General features: G+C 43.0%; 1 protein-coding gene and 1 pseudogene across 2 annotated transcripts; both read left to right on the forward strand.

Moving 5' to 3' along the window:
- The first annotated feature begins 1838 nt into the window (after positions 1-1838).
- Positions 1839-13903, forward strand: LOC143504961 (E3 ubiquitin-protein ligase TRIM39-like; annotated as a pseudogene). Its single transcript, XR_013127677.1, has 7 exons — positions 1839-1886; positions 2028-2507; positions 4461-4556; positions 4667-4897; positions 6796-6818; positions 7108-7246; positions 11575-13903. The product of XR_013127677.1 is annotated as an E3 ubiquitin-protein ligase TRIM39-like (transcript).
- A 2732-nt stretch (positions 13904-16635) lies between these two features.
- On the forward strand, positions 16636-19236 carry LOC143504959 (E3 ubiquitin-protein ligase TRIM35-like). Its single transcript, XM_076996067.1, has 5 exons — positions 16636-17582; positions 17921-18016; positions 18127-18357; positions 18712-18734; positions 19089-19236. Exons 1-5 carry the CDS (start codon positions 17178-17180, stop codon positions 19234-19236), a joined length of 903 nt encoding a protein of 300 aa, XP_076852182.1. The 5' UTR covers positions 16636-17177.
- The last annotated feature ends 498 nt before the right edge of the window (positions 19237-19734 follow it).

The following is a 19734-nucleotide window of genomic DNA, read 5'->3' on the forward strand; positions in this document are numbered from 1 at the left end:
GTTCCACGTTTGAAAAGTGCTGGAATTTTGACTAACGTCGCCTACTTTAAAATGCTTGAAATTGTAATGGTATTTCGTTTCACAAGCTGTCTGACTGAACTGGGGTGGGTTTCCCGAAACGTTCGTAGCTTCATACGAGGTTACGAAGTACTTGGCGCTACGAACGTTTCGGGAAACCCACCCCAGTTCGCTTGTATTACGTTTACAAATAAATTTACAAATAATACCGCGCAGCTACACAAACGTAATGTCAGGAGATACTGTAGCGACTCCTGCTCCTCACGGCGAGTCTTGCCCTTTAAGTGACACTGGGGGGCGGAGCCTGCGCGCGCCAGGGTTGCGTTATCAATAGTTTCCCTCCTCGGGATTTTTGGATTAAGCAGTTTCTGCCTCGGTTACCGAACCTGCTTCAATACATTGTTACTGTTAAAAATGCACTTCCAATAAAGTGAGTATTGGAAAAATTTATTTTGCTGCTGAATGTAACTACTAAAGTAACTTGTAATCTAACGTAGTTACTTTTAAAATCAAGTAATATGTAACGTAACTAAGTTACTTTTAAAAGGGGTAATCAGTAATCAGTAATCGGATTACTTTCTCAAGGTAACTTAGCCATCACTGTTGATAATGATAGAATGCTTTGCAATGAAGAAATGCTTTGCCTATGTACATAGATGTCACGCAGATAAAGTGATTAAACCTGGTACTGAGTTTCTGAAAAAAATATATGTTCAAATCTCCACTCTTCCGGTTCACCAGGTCCCCTAATCGTTTTCGCAGGGAAAATAGGGGTCCTGGTAGGTGAAGTAAAGCATGGTGTCCTGTATCCCTGCTCTCCCCTCCTGGGGAAGTGTCAACACCCCCCACAGGATGAGCAGGAGTATAGGGGTCATGGTGGGTGATCGTTGACCTTTCTTGTCAGTTGTTGTGCTTGGAGTGCGAGCACGCCCACTCTGCACTCCTCCCACTCACCTGAGGCACCCTGAACACCCTCCTTTCACCCTATAGGAGCTGGGGTGTAACCTACTCCATGCACTCTGCCTCTGTGCTCACCAGCTCCTCCTCCTTTAACCCTTCACGACCACCCAGTCCCCTGGTTTCAGGTTGGGTTGCAGACTTTCCCGTGGCTTAGGCAAGGCCTTTTACACCGACCTGTGAACTAGTGACAAGACAAAAGACAGATTTGCACAATAATTCAGCATGCATTTGGCAGCCTGCCAAATTTTTGAAATCAACAACTTTGATTTTGCTGGTCCAGTGTCAGGAGTCTTGGCTTTTAACAATATATGTATTCATGGCAACGTGTGATTAATGTCATTTCATTTAATTAATGTAAAAAATATTAACGTTTTGAAATGAGATCTGATTCATCTTTTGACCTACTGAGTTTAGTCATTCTTCAATCACCACTTTATTTATTTGGCTGAGGTTACCGTGATTGAAACTCTTCCTCCACTCTCTGCTCTCCTGGTTTCTGCCCTTCTTACACAGTGATCATTCTGTGAACAGTTACTCCAGGACCCCGTATCAGGTGTCTTGGCTTTTTATGACATATTCATTATAACATAAATATTAAGATTTTGAAATGAGAACTGATTCATATTTTGACCTACTGAGTTTAGTCATTAATGTATGACCATTGAACACATCCTAACAGTGATCTGTTCTACAGCTGCAGTTCTCTACACTCTGCCAAGACAGAGACACCTGAGGGTCGCTTGATTCACTTAGTAGAAATGAGCTGTCGCCATCTGGTGGAGAAATCATATATGTTTTGCAGCTTATTAGCTCTTAAACCGAAGCTCCTCCTCCCTGTACACACCTGCCTGTTTGAGGAAGTAAAATCTGGGAGTGACACACATAGTCTATATTAATCCTGCGTTCAGGTGAGTTATAAATATTTTGAGAACCTCTTAACTCTGGTATTTACTTCTTTCTGCCTTATTTCTGAAAGGAGTCTAAACTCCCTCAGCTGGATAAAGGACTACAGTGACTGATTCTCTCCTGTGCTACTGTGTTTATTACAGAAGATCTAAAAGTGAAAGTGAAGTTTGTACAGAAGGAGACATTACAGAGACACAGCACAGCAGCTGTTGGAGGAAATGGCTGCTACAAACCCTCTGTCGGAAGAAGAGTTTTCATGTCCTGTGTGCTGTGACATCTTCCGGGATCCTGTTATACTGTCATGTAGCCACAGTGTGTGTAAAACCTGTCTGCAGCAGTTCTGGGAAACCAAGGGATCTCAAGAATGTCCAGTTTGTAGGAGAAGATCTTCAAAATCCGACCCACTATGTAATCGTGCACTAAAGAACCTGTGTGAGTCTTTTCTAGCGAGCAGGAATCAGAGAGCTTCAGCAGGGTCTGAGGTGTTCTGCAGTCTGCACAATGAGAAACTCAAAGTCTTCTGTCTGGAGGACCAACAGCCTGTGTGTGTGGTGTGTCAGATTTCAAAGGCACATAAAACTCACAACTGCTGTCCAGTAGAGGAAGCTGTGTGTGACTTTAAGGTATGAAATGTACACTTTTTATTTGATTGTTTTAAAATGTTTTTCCAGTGTTCACAATTATCTTGAAATTCTAGATAAAATTTCTCAGATGATGAGATTTCTGACAACTAAATCAGACCTTCATTCACATTGAAAAATAATAGAATTAAAACATTGATTATACAACCGGCTACAATATATCAAACATTTGACAATAAAAGGATGAAAAGAATCAGAATCAGAATACTTTATTAATCCCTGGGGGAAATTGCTTTTGTTACAGTGCCACCATTTGCGTATTATTTTAATAAAACACCTCTATAAGATATAAAAATATGTACAAATAATAAAGAAGAAACATCCTAATATTGAATTTAAAATAAAATGTAAAATAAGTAGGTATTGCACATATGTAATAAAATAAAATAAAGTAAAATGAACAATAAAATACACTGATAATAAACAGTAGTGTCATGTATTGAGGGAGGAGTTATAGAGCTTCATGGCCACAGCTAGGAATGACCTCCTGTGTCGCTCTGTGGTACATTTTGGTGTGATCATAGTACACATGTCATTCTGTCCAGTTGTTATAATCTCTGTGTAGGGGTTTCACCTACTAATCCTTTAAAGTAGATATAATTTGTTTTACCTTAATTATTAAATCAGTCTCATTAATTTAGAATCAGTCTCATATTCTAATTATACCAGAACCATAACATTTAGTTATCAACTATGGGTAATTAATGGTTTGGCATCTGAAGGATTTCACTATGAATTCTTTGGAGGTTTTGGCAACAACCACTTTTGAATGACATCAACACAGACAATTTGGTGAAAATAAATGATACATTTATTTAAAACCAATTATTCTAAAACAAACGGCATCAACAAGGATCAGTATATTTACAGTGAAGACTGGATATTTAGTGTGTGTGTGTGTGTGTGTGTGTGTGTGTGTGTGTGTGTGTGTAAAAAGGGGAGGAGTGTAATGTGTGCACGCGCTTGGCGCCGACTTTAAACAGTAGAGCAGCGCGACTATGTTAATGAGCTCAGCTGGTTTATTCCAACGTGGTCAGAACAAAGAGTAATGGCGCTGGCTTACTAACTAAAAATTAATGTAGTGTGTCTGAGAATGGGAACTACAAGTTGTCAAATATTCAGAAGATAAAACATGGAGATTGCATGCCAGGTGGAGAACTTGTGTGTACAAATCTTAACGAAGTTTATGAAAATAAAGTTAAACACAAACATTCAGAATGTATTAACAAAAAAACTTAGTTAACTCTGTAGTTCAAATAACTATGCCCTTTTATAAACTATGCCCAGCGGGAAGAGTCTCACGTGTTGAGGATTTGGGGTTTTGTCGTCCTCCCTGAATTCTCCTGGAATTAGGAGGGAATTTCCACCGCAGGCTCCTCGTTGATTAAACGACGTCGTCCAGGTGTGCTGGGGAATCGTCCAGGAACGCGAGTCTCGTTCACGGTTTAACGACAGGGAATTGATCACCTTTGTTTCAGTCCGTGTGGCCGCGTTAACAAGCTTGATTGAAGTAGTTAGGTGAATCTGTTGTCGCGGTACCGTTGATCAGTTGCTGGTTAGATTACACCGTAACTCGGGCTCGTTAATTAAGTAATACGACTTTCAGCTGTTTGCTGTTAGTCGTATGAAAGTTCGCGTGCTCTCAGAGAAAACTGGAGAGAGAGGAGTGGCGGAGCCTCTCTTTAATAGGTCTAACCTATGTGTCGGTCAAACCAGAGAGAGCGAGATGAATGGCTGTTCAGGGTATTTAAACACCTGAACTGTAGACACACCCTTACTTCCGTCAAAGCAAGCTTGTTCAATGTGTTGCCAGTGGTACTGCCACCTGCTGGTTTAGCATGGTACCTACATCTGTAATCTCCAGCACATCTATACAGATACAGTGAGGAGTCCTGTAAAACTCACACTGTCCTCTACTAAACCCGTATTTTACAGGACAAACTCAAGACCTCACTGGAGTCTCTACAGCAGCATCTGAAGGTCTTAGAGGAACATAAACAAGTCTGTGAGAAAACAGCAGCTCACATTAAGGTGAAAGGTCACTCTGAGTTCTGAATGGTGCTGTGATCACTGTCCACGTACACCATAATGAAACACACACATTTGGACAGTTTATATTTCCTCATCATCTCCCATTCCAGTATCAGGCCCAGCACACAGAGAGGCAGATAAAGGAGGAGTTTGAGAAGATCCACCAGTTTCTAAGAGATGAAGAAGCAGCAAGAATATCTGCACTGAAGGAGGAAGAGGAGCAGAAGAGTCACATGATGAGGAGGAAGATTGTGGAGATGAGTGGAGAAATAGCATCTCTTTCAGATCAAATCAGAAACACAGAGAAGGAGATGGAAGCTGAGAACATCCCGTTCTTACTAGTAAGAATCACTCAGTCTGTCTCTCTCTCTCTCTCTCTCTCTCTCTCTCTCCCTCTCCCTCTCCCTGACAAATTCTCCCTGAGTCTGTCTGTGTGTCTTCATGTTCAATAAAAAGCAGTTGTGTGTGCATGAATGTGTGTGTGTGCCCAGTGGTGGATGGTGGTCTGTCACTAGGGTCTGTCCTCTCTCCCCTTCCTGCACCCCATTCAGTCCCCCAGGGGGGTGTGGATCCTGGTAGAGAGTACGCTGTGCGCAATTGGCTGCCGCTTCTCGCCGATGTGTGAATGGTAGTGTAAGAGTTGTACCAGTGTTGAAATTGTAAAGCGACCTTGAGTTTCTAGAAAGGCGCTATATAAGTTGAACATTCATTCATTCATTCATAAGTAAAATGTTCTGACATTGGGTCATTCCATGTCAAATCAACCAAAATTTAGATTGACCATCTCAGAATCCCTTCAAACTTTCCCCATTTGTAGGCAGAAATATTTCATGGAAAAACCCAAAGTATTTCTGTTCCATGTTCAATATTTCAAGAGTTACAGCCGTTTTTGTAACCCCCCCCTCAGACGCATCTTTTGCGAAAGTGGCTAAATAGCAATATTTGAATGTGAATATCTCTAAAACTATTACAGCTAGAAGGCTGAATATTTTTTTATATGTTTAGAAGCTTGTATACTTGTAATATGTACTTTCTGGTGCTGTATGTTGTGTTGTGTCAATAGAAAAAAATCCCAAAATTGCCAAAAAAATCAACTAAGAGTCATTTTCACCTGTCATTATCTCATGGATGGAGTAGAAGAAGGCTGATCTATGTTTTATGTTTCAAAGTACTTCCAGTGGCAATGTTGAAGTAATAATTAAGTTGCCTGTATGTGGTCCAGTTTTTGCACAATTTGCTGTCAAATATCCGATTTCACACGTACGGTACCCTTGTTTGGACACTGATTCCCAAAATACCTATATTTATTTTTTCCAATTTTTTTGTTCTGTTATATACTTTGACATGTGCTGATTATATCGTAGAAAAATTGGAATGGCCTTTTTTGATATAGTGGTTTTATTCACCACTGAAAATCACCAATATCATGGAAAAATAACATTCGAAAAAGAGAAGCAAAACAAAATTTATGTTGTGCTAAAATGCAGTATTTACACAAAAAATTCATTTACACAAATTTACACAACTTCTTGGTTGATTTGAAATGGAATGACCCAATAAATACAAAACCTGACGCTGAGTTAGCAGATGTTCAAGTACTTGATAGTCAACTGGCGCCATCTGGTGGAGCAATCAGTTTTTCAGCTTCTCTTTTTTGAATGTTATTTTTCAATATTGGTGATTTTCAGTGGTGAATAAAACCACTATATCAAAAAATTTGTTGTGTAAATTTGTGTAAATGAATTTTTTGTACATAAATTACAAGTATACAAGTTTCTAAACATACAAAAAATATTCAGCCTTCTAGCTGTAATAGTTTTAGAGATATTCACATTCAAATATTGCTATTTAGCCACTTTTGCAAAAGATGCATCTGACGGTGGGTTACAAAAACGGCTGTAACTCTTGAAATATTGAACATGGAACAGAAACACTTTGAAAATGAAAATATTTCTGCCTACAAATGGGGAAAGTTTGAAGGGATTCTGAGATGGTCAATCTAAATTTTGGTTGATTTGACATGGAATGACCCAATGTCAGAACATTTTACTTATGCATTTGTGTGTGTGTGTGTGTGTGTGTGTGTGTGTGTGTGTGTGTGTGTGTGTGTAAGGGTCTTTGGTCTTTAGACACATTGATGTTATTATCATATAAGGAAGATGCATGTTTGACCCTCATATAACAAAATGACTAAAATTTAATTTTATTTTCTGTGTTTGTCCCTCTGTTTCCTTCTCAGAACGTGTCGTCCACATTGAAACAGTAAGTAATTATTTCGTTTGATATATTGTGTTACACATTGTGTTTGTTATTCTAATACCTTCAGATCTTCAGTATGTGGTCTGTGTTATTTCAGAAACATGATATATGAAGACGGTATTTAAGAAAATAAAAATACATTGATAGTGATGATGTGCAAAAAGTGGAAAGATACACTGACATGTTTAAAGAAAGATAATAAAACAACTTTATACATTTCCAGTGAAATATTTTTCATGTGTTAGTTTAAAGGTTAAATATTTGAATATGATAAAATATTATGATAATACAGCGTTTATACACTTCCAGAGTTCATCACACCCCAAAGGAACATGAGAAGGTGTCAGGAGCTCGTGATCAATGTAGCAAAACATCTTTCCAACCTGAAGTTCAGGAGTCTGGTGAGAGAATGCAGAAGATTCTCCAGTACTGTGAGTTTTGGTGTTGTCTTTGATTAATTAGAGTAATTCTGTTCTCCTCACAATTAGAACTCTATATAGAGAGAAACATTAACATTGTGTGTTTGGTACATGATACTATTCCAGTATTAAAGGCTGTATTAGTATAAACAGTGAGGGGGACGACCAGTTGACTGCTGGTCTGAGGAGAGACAGTCAGTCCATGAGGAGATCTACACCACACCACTCTCCACCTCTACAACTCACCCACTCTCTCCCTCTACACACCTCCCACTCTCCGACCTCTACACACCACACACGCTCCCCTCTACACACCACCACTCTCCCCTCTACACACCCACCCACTCTCCACCTCTACACTCCACCACTCTCCACCTCTACACAACCCCACTCTCCACCTCTTACACACCCACCCCACTCTCCACCTCTACACACACCCACTCTCCCCCCTCTACACACCACCCACTCTCCACCTCTACACCACCCACTCTCCACTCTACACCACCACTCTCCCCTCTACACCACCACCCACTCTCCACCCTCTACACCACCCACTCTCCCCCTCTACACCACCCACTCTCCACCTCTACACACCACCCACTCTCCCCCTCTACACACCACCCACTCCTCCAGCCTCTACACCACCCACTCTCCCCTCTACACACCACCACTCTCCCGCTCTACACACCCCCTCCCCTCTACACACCACCCCCACTCCTCCCCCTACAAACACCCCTCTCCCCTCTACACACCACCCACTCTCCCCCTCTACCCCTCCACCACACCACTCCACACCACTACCCACCCCCACTCTCCCCCCACACCCACCCCACTCTCCCCACTACCACCACCCCACTCCCCTCCCACACCACTCTCCACCTCTACCCACCACCCACACTCTCCCCCTCAACCACACCAACCCACTCCCCCCTCTACAAATACCCCTCTCCACCTCTACACACCCCCACTCTCCACCTCTACACACCACCCACTCTCCACCTCTACACACCACCCACTCTCCACCTCTACACACCACCCACTCTCCACCTCTACACACCACCAACTCCACCTCAACTCCACCCACTCTCAACCTCTACACCACCACCACTCTCCACCTCTACACACCACCCACTCTCCACCTCTACACCACCCACTCTCCACCTCTACACCACCCACATCTCCCCCTCTACACACCACCCACTCTCCACCTCTACACCACCCACTTCCCCCTCTACACCACCCACTCTCCACCTCTACACACCTCACCCACTCTCCCTCTCTACACACCACCACTCTCACCTCTACACCCACCCACTTCTCCCCTCTACACACCACCCACTCTCACTCTCACCGCTCTACACACCACCCCCTCCTCCCCTCTACACCACCACCCACTCTCCACCTCTACACCACCCCACTCTCCACCTCTACACACCACCCACCACTCTCCCCCCTCTACACACACCACCCACTCTCCCACCTCTACACACCACCCACTCTCCCCCTCCACACACCAACCACTCTCCCCCTCTACACACCACCCCACTCCCCTCTACACACCACCCCACTCTCCACCTCTACACACCACCCACTCTCCACCTCTAACACACCCACCCACTCTCCCCCTCTACAAATTACCCACTCTCCACCTCTACACACCACCCACTCTCCACCTCTACACTAGCACCACCCACTCTCCACCTCTCACACCACCCACTCTCCCACCTCTACACACCACCCACTCTCCACCTCTACAACACCCACCCACTCTCCACCTCTACACAATCACCCACTCTTCCACCTCACACACCACCCACCACTCTCCACCTTCTACACACCACCACCCACTCTCCACCTCTACACCACCCACTCTCCACCTCTACACACCACACCCACTCTCCACCTCGTACACCACCCACTCTCCACTCCTCTACACCACCCATCTCCACCTCTACACACCACCCACTCCCCATCACTCTGAGTCTGACCCTATAGGGCTGTATGAAGCCTCCATCCTATTAAGAGGAGTCGTAGTGTTCAGAGGAGTGTGGTTGTGAAGTTGGAGATCCTAGCAGTGCTGAGTCACAGATGGAGGTGGAGAAGGTTCTACACCCACACTGTTCCAGGAACAGGACACACCACTCCAAACACCCAGACACATCTCCACCTCCCCACAGCCCAGAGTCCAGCTGAGCCCAAGCAGACACCCCTGCTCCAGCCTCTGTGGGTCGGCGCCCCCCCAGGGACCAGCAGGTTCCCTGCATGTCAGCCAGGACCCTCCCTTGTCTGTTTGTCTGTCCCTGTCTGTGTGTCCCTGTCACCATCTTAGTGTCTGTCCATGTCCCTGTCTGTGTCCCTGACACCATGTTTGTGTCAGTACCTGAGTTTTCCTTGGTGTTGTTGTCTCCACATCACTGTGTCTGTCTTTCTGTGTCACTGTTTCTGTCCTTGTTGTTGTGTGTGTCGCCCCCTGTTGTCCTGGTGAGGGTGTTGTAGTTGTGGCACGTCCAGGCATGAAAATCTGTCACCTTTCGGCGAAATTCGCCGTTTTGAAGTCGAAAAGGGTGACCTACGTGAATCGTGTAGATCCGAGGAGTTTTTTTTTGGGGGGGGGGGGGGGGGTCGGGGGTCGGGAGTCGGGAGTTTATATGTATATATTTTAATTATCATATTGACTTAATAAGCAAACAGAGCACTTCCGAAATCGGCAATTCCAGCAGTTTCCGCCCAGAACCTTCATGGAGGCCAAATAGCGTTCAATCATACGAACGTTCATGTTATTCATTTACTGCTAAGCAGGACGAGAAGTAGGACCTAGTGCTACACCGCGGACAAGTCAGAAGAGCGTACATTTACCACTACATTTACCAGATCGTACATTTCCCAGTGGATTTAATTGGGTTATTAATGGTTTCAATCGTTTGCATATTTTGCGGTAAAACAAAGTTACTGCCGTTCGCTACAGCGTTGAACACTGTCAGAAAAAGCCTCAAGCTCTTGTGATAAATAGGTAGATGGGCATACTAAGTTCGCGTCAACCCCGTGTAGTTAACGGCGACATAAAATGAGAAACAAGATTTTTTTTCTAGTGTGTCTGTAGTTGTAACTGGTGAATCCAGGGACGTGTGAGGATAACATTCGCGCCAGGGCTGAAAAGGTTGAAGATGAAGTTGTAAACGCTTGTCGTTTGAGTCTACCCTGTGCTTTAGCCCATGTTAGAAAATAAAAACACGTGAACCGTGGTATTTTTACACTCATTTTCGCCGTATTTATTGGTTCATTAAGACGTAAGGGTTTTGACTAAGCCATCCGGAATGGCGAAAACAGCTTCTCGCATTTACGGATCTGGCTCGTATATTGAATCCACTGACAAGACAGTCAAAAAAATTTTTTAATGGATTTTACTATATTTTACGGAGCCCGTAAGGTGACATCATGTAAAAAATAATAACGCGTGGCCACGACTTATTAACGCGTGGGAACGAGATACTAATGTCGCCTTTCACACGCGGCAACAAAGTTTATTTTTCCCAGGGATGTTCGCGAACTGACTGCCCAATGAAGGTAAACCTGGCTTTATATAAAGTAATACTTAATTATCTTGTTCGCATGCGTTAGTAAGTCGTGGCCACGCGTTATTATATTTTTTACATGATGTCACCTTACGGGCTCCGTAATATTTGGCATCACCTGTCGCTGTATGCCCGTACACCAGCAGCCACCCCCCCCCCCCCCCCCCCCCCCCGTCGCCGTATCCCCATGACGTCACATGCCCTGCCCCCCGGTCTTCTCACCTTTTTAACCCCTGACCCATTTTCATGCCTGCACGTCGGTGGACTCCTCCCTGGAGGATCTGCTCCTGGGGGGTCTGGACACTGTGGTCCTCGTCCTCTGGTCCCGTCCTTCAGTCTGGGGACAGTCCACTGGTGTTAGTCACTCTGGGAGTAGCGCCCTTTAGTGGGGGAATTGTAACGGTATCCACCCACTAATGAGGACACACACACACTTCAGTACACACACACTAATAATACACACATGCAGTGTGACACTCAGTGTAACAGTAACACTGCACTAGTTAAGTGTCACATGTGATACTCAAATAATGAATACAAGATATGTAGAAATATATTAATGAATAAAAGACACAATTTCAAGTGTCAAAACAACAAGCACACAAGTACTGCAGGGGTGTGTGGTGAACACACAACATCACCATCACTTCCCTCTTATCAACCTACTGCAGCATTTCACTCAGAGTAAAGGGCCTGCAGTCTGTAGATGTGACCTCATCACATAAACACATGAAGAACATGATGATTCATTCTGTTCTCTCTCCTCAGACCCTGTTACTCTGGACCCCAACACTGCACATCCACGCCTCCACCTGTCTGATGATCTCACTACTGTAGAACACAGACTACAGAAATCACTGCTTCCTGATAATCCAGAGAGATTTGATGAGTGTGCGTGTGTCCTGGGCTCTGAGGGCTTTAACTCAGGGACACACTGCTGGGATGTTGATGTTGGAGACAGTCATTCATGGGCACTGGGTGTAATTAGAGAGTCTGAATGGAGAAAGGGAGGGAGGTTCTGGAGTTCAGTGTGGGGTCTGCTGAACATAATGGGCAAATACTGGACACGCTGCCCAGGACAGACAGGTCACCTCCTCACACCTACAGAGAAAGTGCAGAGGGTCAGAGTTCAGCTGGACTGGGACAGGGGGAAAGTGACATTCACTGATCTTCTAACCAGTTCACACCTGCACACTATAACACACACTTTTACTGACACTGTTTTCCCTTTATTCTATAATTACAGTTCCTCCCCTATGAGGATCTTACCAGTAAAGATATCAGTAACAATGGAACAGCAAAGTTAATGTTGCCTTGAATTATTCTGCATACATGTTATAATGAACATTAGATTATACACTGTAAAAAATGATTTTTTGACTTTATAAATATAATTAAGTTTTTTAAGTTAATTAAGTTTTTTATTATCTAAAAGAATAATCTAGTATTGTGAGACGGACAGATAGTCGGACAGACCGACTTCCGTACTGGACGCTGCATTCTGTGCGCTCACTCTTCCTCTCTCTACAGAGCTACGAGAACCTTCTGCTTTACAGGCATTTCTCCCAGTCAAATCAGAACCAACACAATCACTGATACTGATACACAGTCACACAAACATGGAGCGCTGGCTAAAACGCAAATCTCCATCATCTCAAATTGAACCCAGGGGTGTAGTGGGGCGGGGACGCGGGGGTGGCATTCGCCCCGTCAACAACTTACCCCTAACCCCCCTCACACTCAACAACTTACACTCGCCGCGACCCCTCAATTATTTTTTTAGGACTACACCACTGTAGATTGACCCAGACTACCTACCCCACCTCCACCTGTATCCCCAGTTTAACCTACCCCACCTCCACCTACATCTCCTATGCAACCTACCCCACCTCCACCTACATCCCCTGTGTAACCTACCCCACCTCCACCTGCATCTCCTGTGTAACCTACCCCACCTCCACCTGCATCCCCTGTGTAACCTACCCCACCTCCACCTGCTCAACAACTCTCAATGGCCGAGTTTCAGTTATCCAGACCCTCAATTTCTGTGCCAATCATGTTACCCACTGAACAAGGTAACATACTTTGCCATGTAACCATAGTGAATGTAAATGGAAGTTACTGATCTCTGATGTATAAAGAAAAAGCTAATCAAACTCATTCATTTATTTAAATCCTCCTTCCTTATTCCTCCCTCCCTAATTATTGTAGCATTTAATTAGTGGAGTCAAATTAAACACACTGAAAAGCATAACTTGTACCCAATGAATTCCTTGGAGTCTGTTCATTTCCCATGAAACAACACACACAAACACGGGTCACAAAACCCATATCCCAAAAACTGTATCCCGTATTTTATTTTCAGTAAAACAGTCCTAATCATTTGCATTCGTGTTTCCAAGCCAGCCTGATAATGTCCTTCACTCCCAATTCCTGGTAAGATTGCAGGAATGTGAACTTCTCCTCACTCATCATCATCTTCCTCAATGTCCTCACCAGGAACGTGTATGCCAGCCTGCACTGTAATGTTATGAAGCATAGCACATACACTATTATGGCACAGCTCCATGCTGGTGAATACAGAAGCCCCCCTGATGACTTGTGAAGGCACTGAAAACCCATTTTCCTGACCATCCCCATATGTTTTGGTCTTGCCCTCAGCTTGGATTGTTTTGGACGGAAGTATTTGATACACTAGGCCAAGTTTTCAACACCCCTCTGCCCCGAACCCATTGACAGCTGTATTTGGAATTCCGCAAACCTCTAATATGCTCGTCTCTGAAAGACGCGTCCTGGCTTTTACCACACTGCTTGCCAGACGTACTATTCTCTTCAAATGGAAGCAATCTTCTCCACCTACTCACAACCAGTGACTCCATGAGGTGATTCGATGCATTTACCTTGAGAAAATGCGCTCTTTTAAATCTGGGGTTCTTCAATCTTTTCAGGAGACATGGGGACCCTTTTTTATCGGTTCTTTATGACCAGAACTTCCTCCCGGTATGACGTTCCAGATATTCTTAGCTATTCTCCCCATGGAGGGGAATATAAGATTTGTGCTATATCTGTTTGTCCAATGACCTGCAGTATAGACATGTAACTGGAATTCTACCTTTTGTATTTTTTATTTTTAATTTTTATTTTTATTATTATTATTATTATTATTATTATTATTATTATTATTTATTTATTTATTTTTGCTTATTCATTTATTTATTTTATTGTATTACTTTTCTGTTGCTGTTGTCTTTTTTGCTTGGTGGGGACGGGAGGGGGGTTGTTTGATTCTGGGGTAGGTTCTCTTAAGGGTTAAACAGTTTTTGTCATTTATCTTCTGTAAATACCAATCTTTATTTTTTGCCAGGTGTTCTGCGGTTTTGTATATCTGTGTTGTGTTATAACCCTGAAAACTAATAAACATATGGGTACAAAAAAAGAAAACACATTTTCCAAATGCCCAAAGCTCGCTCCACAACACTGCATGTTCTCCCGTGTGCCATGTTGTAGTTCTCTTCAGTCTCTGTCTGGGGGTTCAAGACAGGAGTAAGTAAATAGGTGCAGAGTGGATAACCACTGTCACCCAGGACGTGTCCACCAGCAAACGCACCCTCAGTTGCCATCTGACACACTACTGAATTTGTCCAAATGAAAGAGTCACTTCAGGCCACTTGACACCATCACCACCATCACAACCACCAATAGTTAGGGCTCAAGAGGCTGGGGATGAGTGTGTGTGGGGATGAATGTGTGTGGGGATGAGTGTGTGTGGGAATGAGTGTGTGTGGGGATGAGTGTGCCATCCACTACACCAACAATTCCAGGAATTGTTGCAATTGCATGAAAACATATTTTGGTTTCTTGCAATGCATCCCTTGTTTGTGGAAATATTATGTATGTTGGTGCATATTGCAGTAGAGCTTTAGTCACAGCACACACACATTTACACACAGCAGCTTTGCTTAGACTGTAGACATCTCCAAGAGTGCTGCCATCCACCACTGGTATAAAAACAAAGTGCTGTCAGTAGCTGAATGGTGTGATTGAAGCAACATTTCTTCTGGTGCCTCTTGTTAACTCCTCCTGTATGAGACCAAGGAGAGCCATGATCTCCTCCCTAGGCAGGCGGTATCTGTCACACAGTTCATCATCACGAAGGTCAAGTTGACCCACACTTAGACGCCGAAGACGAGCTGCCTGTTCATATTGATTACGGCATCTTCTTTAACGATGTCTTTGGTTGAGAACCAATATTCTTTATGCAGCTGCCATGTTCACCACATAACCACCATTGTCAGCATTCATCTTGATTACTTATATGTGTAAGTAATTAATGAATTAATTTGATTGGTTAAGAGTTAACAAGCTTAGTAGGCCAATTTGTAACCATTGCTCGGGGCACAATATATTATTTGAATTCTACAACTGTTCCACTGGAAAAAAAATTGCATATACTGTAAATTAATAAATACTATGTTGTAGTTTAACCAATTTCAATAGTTTGTTTTGTGAAAACAATAATTTCAGTTTAGTATGTATATTTATGTGCAGTATTGAACTAAAAACATTGGATCTAATTTACTTGACACAATTACCCTTTCAAAAGTACATTTAACTGTTAATGGATTCGTGTTTGTACACACGTGCATGTGCAGTTCGGAGCGTTTTTAAAGGGATAATCAGCAGCCTCTTTTGTTTTTCAGACAGAACTGCACGTGAACTTCAGGTTAAGAACAACTTAGCGAGTTACAACAGGGTCAGACCACTCGTAGGTTCACAAACAAGTTTAAGTACGACGTGGGTTACGAAGGCATTTGGGAAACCAGTGTAAATTTAAGAATGTTCTTAAGTACGAGGTTACAAAGTAGGCCTACTTAGCATTAAGAACGTTACGGGAAACTCACCCCTGTTCAGTTAGAAAGCAACAATGATTGTGAATCAATTTCACCTGCTGTTGTGCAAATGGAACAGACAACAGGTAGAAATGACAATTAGCAAGACCCTCCTTATATAGGAGTGGTTCTTCAGGTGGTGACCACAGACCTTTTCTCTGTTCTCATCCTTTCTAGCTGATGTTTTGGTCACTTTTGTATTTTGTCAGTTCTCTCACCATAGATGTAGCATGATGTGGTGTCTACAACCCACAGAAGTTGCTCAGGTAGTGCAGCTCATCCAGGATGGCACATCAATGTGAGCTGTGGCAAGAAGATTTGCTGTGTCTGTCATCACAGTGTCCAGAACATGGAGCAGATACCAGGAGACATGGGGGGGGCCGTAGGAGGGCAACAACCCAACAGCAGGACCGCTAACTCCTCCTTTGTGCAAGTGTAGCGCACATTTCATGTGGTGTTAACAGCAGTCCTAATAAAATAACCGCCCGATTGGCGAAGGGCTAACTTTTGCCTAATGTATGCGTGGCATCCTCCAATCTCAACCAATTCGAATTTAGAAGCAAAATTTTGTCCTGCACGCTCAGCACAACGCCGTTTCCTATAGGAGCTGCTTCAGCGAATCACAGCTGGGGATCGAGTGGTTCTGCCTACTGCTTTGTGCAGTCTACCAAGACCGCTACTCTTTCTTTCTTTTGTTCTTTCTGTTGATTCCCCTCGTGTTAAGGATAGGTGTAGTAGCAAATAGTAGAAATCCTGCTATTAAAATTTATGAGAAATTAATGAGATTCATGAAATTAATCTCTCTCTCTCTCTCATCAGCTCTCTTTTTCATCTCCATCTCTCCCTGTATGTAGCTGTTGAAGCTGTTCCTCCACTCTCTGCTCCTCATGGTTTCTGCTCTTTTACAGTGTGAACACAGTTACTCCAGCGCCCTCTCTGGTCGTATGTGGGTCCTGCATGCTCTCTGCTGTATTCTATTCTCTGAACACCGAGGTCTTATTTGTGAATAAGAAATCAACAACTTTGCAATGCTAGTCCAGTGTCAGGAGTCTTAGCTTTTAACAATATATGTATTCATATATGAGACAGCTGAGGGTCGCTTGATTCACTTAGTCATAGTGCTCTGTCGCCATCTGGTGGAAAAATCATGTATGTTTACCAGCTTATTAACTCTTATACCAAAGCCCCTCCTCCCTGTACACGTCGGCCTTGTTGAGGAAGTAAATCTTGGAACGCCACACTAGTCTTTATTAATTATACGTTCAAGTGAGTTATAAATATTATAAAAACCTCTTAACTCTGGCATTTACTTCTTTCTGCCTTATTTCTGAAAGGAGTCTAAACTCCCTCAGCTGGATAAAGGACTACAGTGACTGACTCTCTCCTGTGCTACTGTGTTTTTTACAGAAGATCTAAAAGTGAAAGTGAAGTTTGTACAGAAGGAGACATTACAGAGAAACAGCACAGCAGCTGTTGGAGGAAATGGCTGCTACAAACCCTCTGTCAGAAGAAGAGTTTTCATGTCCTGTGTGCTGTGACATCTTCAGGGATCCTGTTTTACTGTCATGTAGCCACAGTGTGTGTAAAACCTGTCTGCAGCAGTTCTGGGAAACCAAGGGATCTCAAGAATGTCCAGTTTGTAGGAGAAGATCTTCAAGAGACGAACCTCCCTATAATCTTGTCCTAAAGAACTTGTGTGAGGCATTTCAAGCCAGCAGGATTCAGAGATCTTCAGCAGGGTCTGAGGTTCTCTGCAGTCTGCACAATGAGAAACTCAAAGTCTTCTGTCTGGAGGACCAACAGCCTGTGTGTTTGGTGTGTCAGATTTCAAAGGCACATAAAACTCATGACTGCTGTCCAGTAGAGGAAGCTGTGTGTGAATTTAAGGTATGAAATGTACACTTATTTAATTGTTTTTAAATGTTTTTCCAGTGTTCACAATTATCTTGAAATTCTAGATAGAATTTCTCAGATGATGAGATTTCCGACAACTAAATCAGACCTTCATTCACATTGAAAAATAATAGAATTAAAACATTGGTTATACAACCGGCTACAATATATCAAACATCTCCATTTGATAGTAAAAGGATGAAAAGGAATCATAGTAATGACACCATTGTGTCCAGTTGTTATAATCTCTGAAATCTCCAGCACATCTATACAGACACAGTGATGAGTCCTGTAAGACTCACACTGTCCTCTACTAAACCCGTATTTTACAGAACAAACTCAAGACCTCACTGAAGTCTCTACAGCAGCATCTGAAGGTCTTAGAGGAAAATAAACAAGACTGTGAGAAAACAGCAGCACACATTAAGGTGAAAGGTCACTCTGAGTTCTGAATGGTGCTGTGATCACTGTCCACGTACACCATAATGAAACACACACATTTGGACAGTTTATATTTCCTCATCATCTCCCATTCCAGTATCAGGCCCAGCACACAGAGAGGCAGATAAAGGAGGAGTTTGAGAAGATCCATCAGTTTCTAAGAGATGAAGAAGCAGCAAGAATAGCTGCACTGAAGGAGGAAGAGGAGCAGAAGAGTCACATGATGAGGAGGAAGATTGAGGAGATGAGTGGAGAAATAGCATCTCTTTCAGATCAAATCAGAAACACAGAGAAGGAGATGGAAGCTGAGAACATCCCGTTCTTACTAGTAAGAATCACTCAGTCTGTATCTTTCTCTCTCTCTCTCTCTCTCTCTCTCTCTCTCTCTCTCTCTCTCTCTCTCTCTCTCTCTTTCTCTCTCTCTCTCTCTCTCACACACACACACACACAAATGCATAAGTAAAATGTTTTGACATTTGTTTTAGTTTGTGTGTGTGCGTGCGCGTGTGTGTGTGTGTGTGTGTGTGTGTGTGTGTGTGTGTGTGTGTGTGTGTGTGTGTGTGAGGGTCTTTAGACACATTGATGTTATCATATAAGGAAGATGCATGTTTGACCCTTATATAAACAAAATGACTAAAATTTGATTTCACTTTCTGTGTTTGTTCCTCTGTTTCCTTCTCAGAACGTGTCGTCCACACTGAAACAGTAAGTGATTATTATTTCTGTTTGATATATTGTGTTACACATTGTGTTTGTGAAATTGTTCTCATACATTCAAATCTTCAGTATGTGGTCTCTGTTATTTCAGAAACATGATATATGAAGACGGTATTTAAGAAAATATAAATACATTTTTGATACTGATTATGCAAAACGTGGTTAGATACACTGAACATATCAATACAGTTAGATACACTGAACATTATTATAATGAAAGATAATAATACAGCTTTGTACATTTCATGTGAAATTTTTTTTCATGTGTTAATTTAAATGTTAAATAATTAGAATATGATATATGCTAAAATATTATGATAATACAGCTTTATACACTTCCAGAGTTCATCACACCCCAAAACAACATAAGAAGGTGTCAGGAGCTCTGATCAATGTAGCAAAACATCTTTCCAACCTGAAGTTCAGAGTCTGGGAGAGAATGCAGAAGATTCTCCAGTACTGTGAGTTTTGGTGTTCTTTGATTAATTAGAGTAATTCTGTTCTCCTCACAATTAGAACTCTATAGAGAGAGAAACATTAACATTTTGTGTTTGGTACATGAACTATTCCAGTATTAAAGGCTGTATTAGTATAAACAGTGAGGGGGGACGACCAGTTGACTGCTGGTCTGAGGAGAGACAGTCAGTCCATGAGGAGATCTACACCACCCACTCTCCCCTCTACACCACCCACTCTCCCCCTCTAACTCTTACACTCCACCCACTCCCCCTCTAACACACCACTCCCCCTACACACCACCACTCCCCCCTCTACACACCACCCACTCCCCCTCTACACACCACCCACTCTCCACCTCTACACACCACCCACTCTCCACCTCTACACCACCCACTCTCCACCTCTACACACCACCCACTCTCCACCTCTACACACCACCACTCTCCCACCTCTACACACCACCCACTCTCCACCTCTACACACCACCCACTCTCCACCTCTACACACCACCCCACTCTACACCTCCATC

Source organism: Brachyhypopomus gauderio, unplaced genomic scaffold, assembly GCF_052324685.1.
Source record: "Brachyhypopomus gauderio isolate BG-103 unplaced genomic scaffold, BGAUD_0.2 sc349, whole genome shotgun sequence".
In the NCBI taxonomy this organism is placed as follows: domain Eukaryota; kingdom Metazoa; phylum Chordata; class Actinopteri; order Gymnotiformes; family Hypopomidae; genus Brachyhypopomus; species Brachyhypopomus gauderio.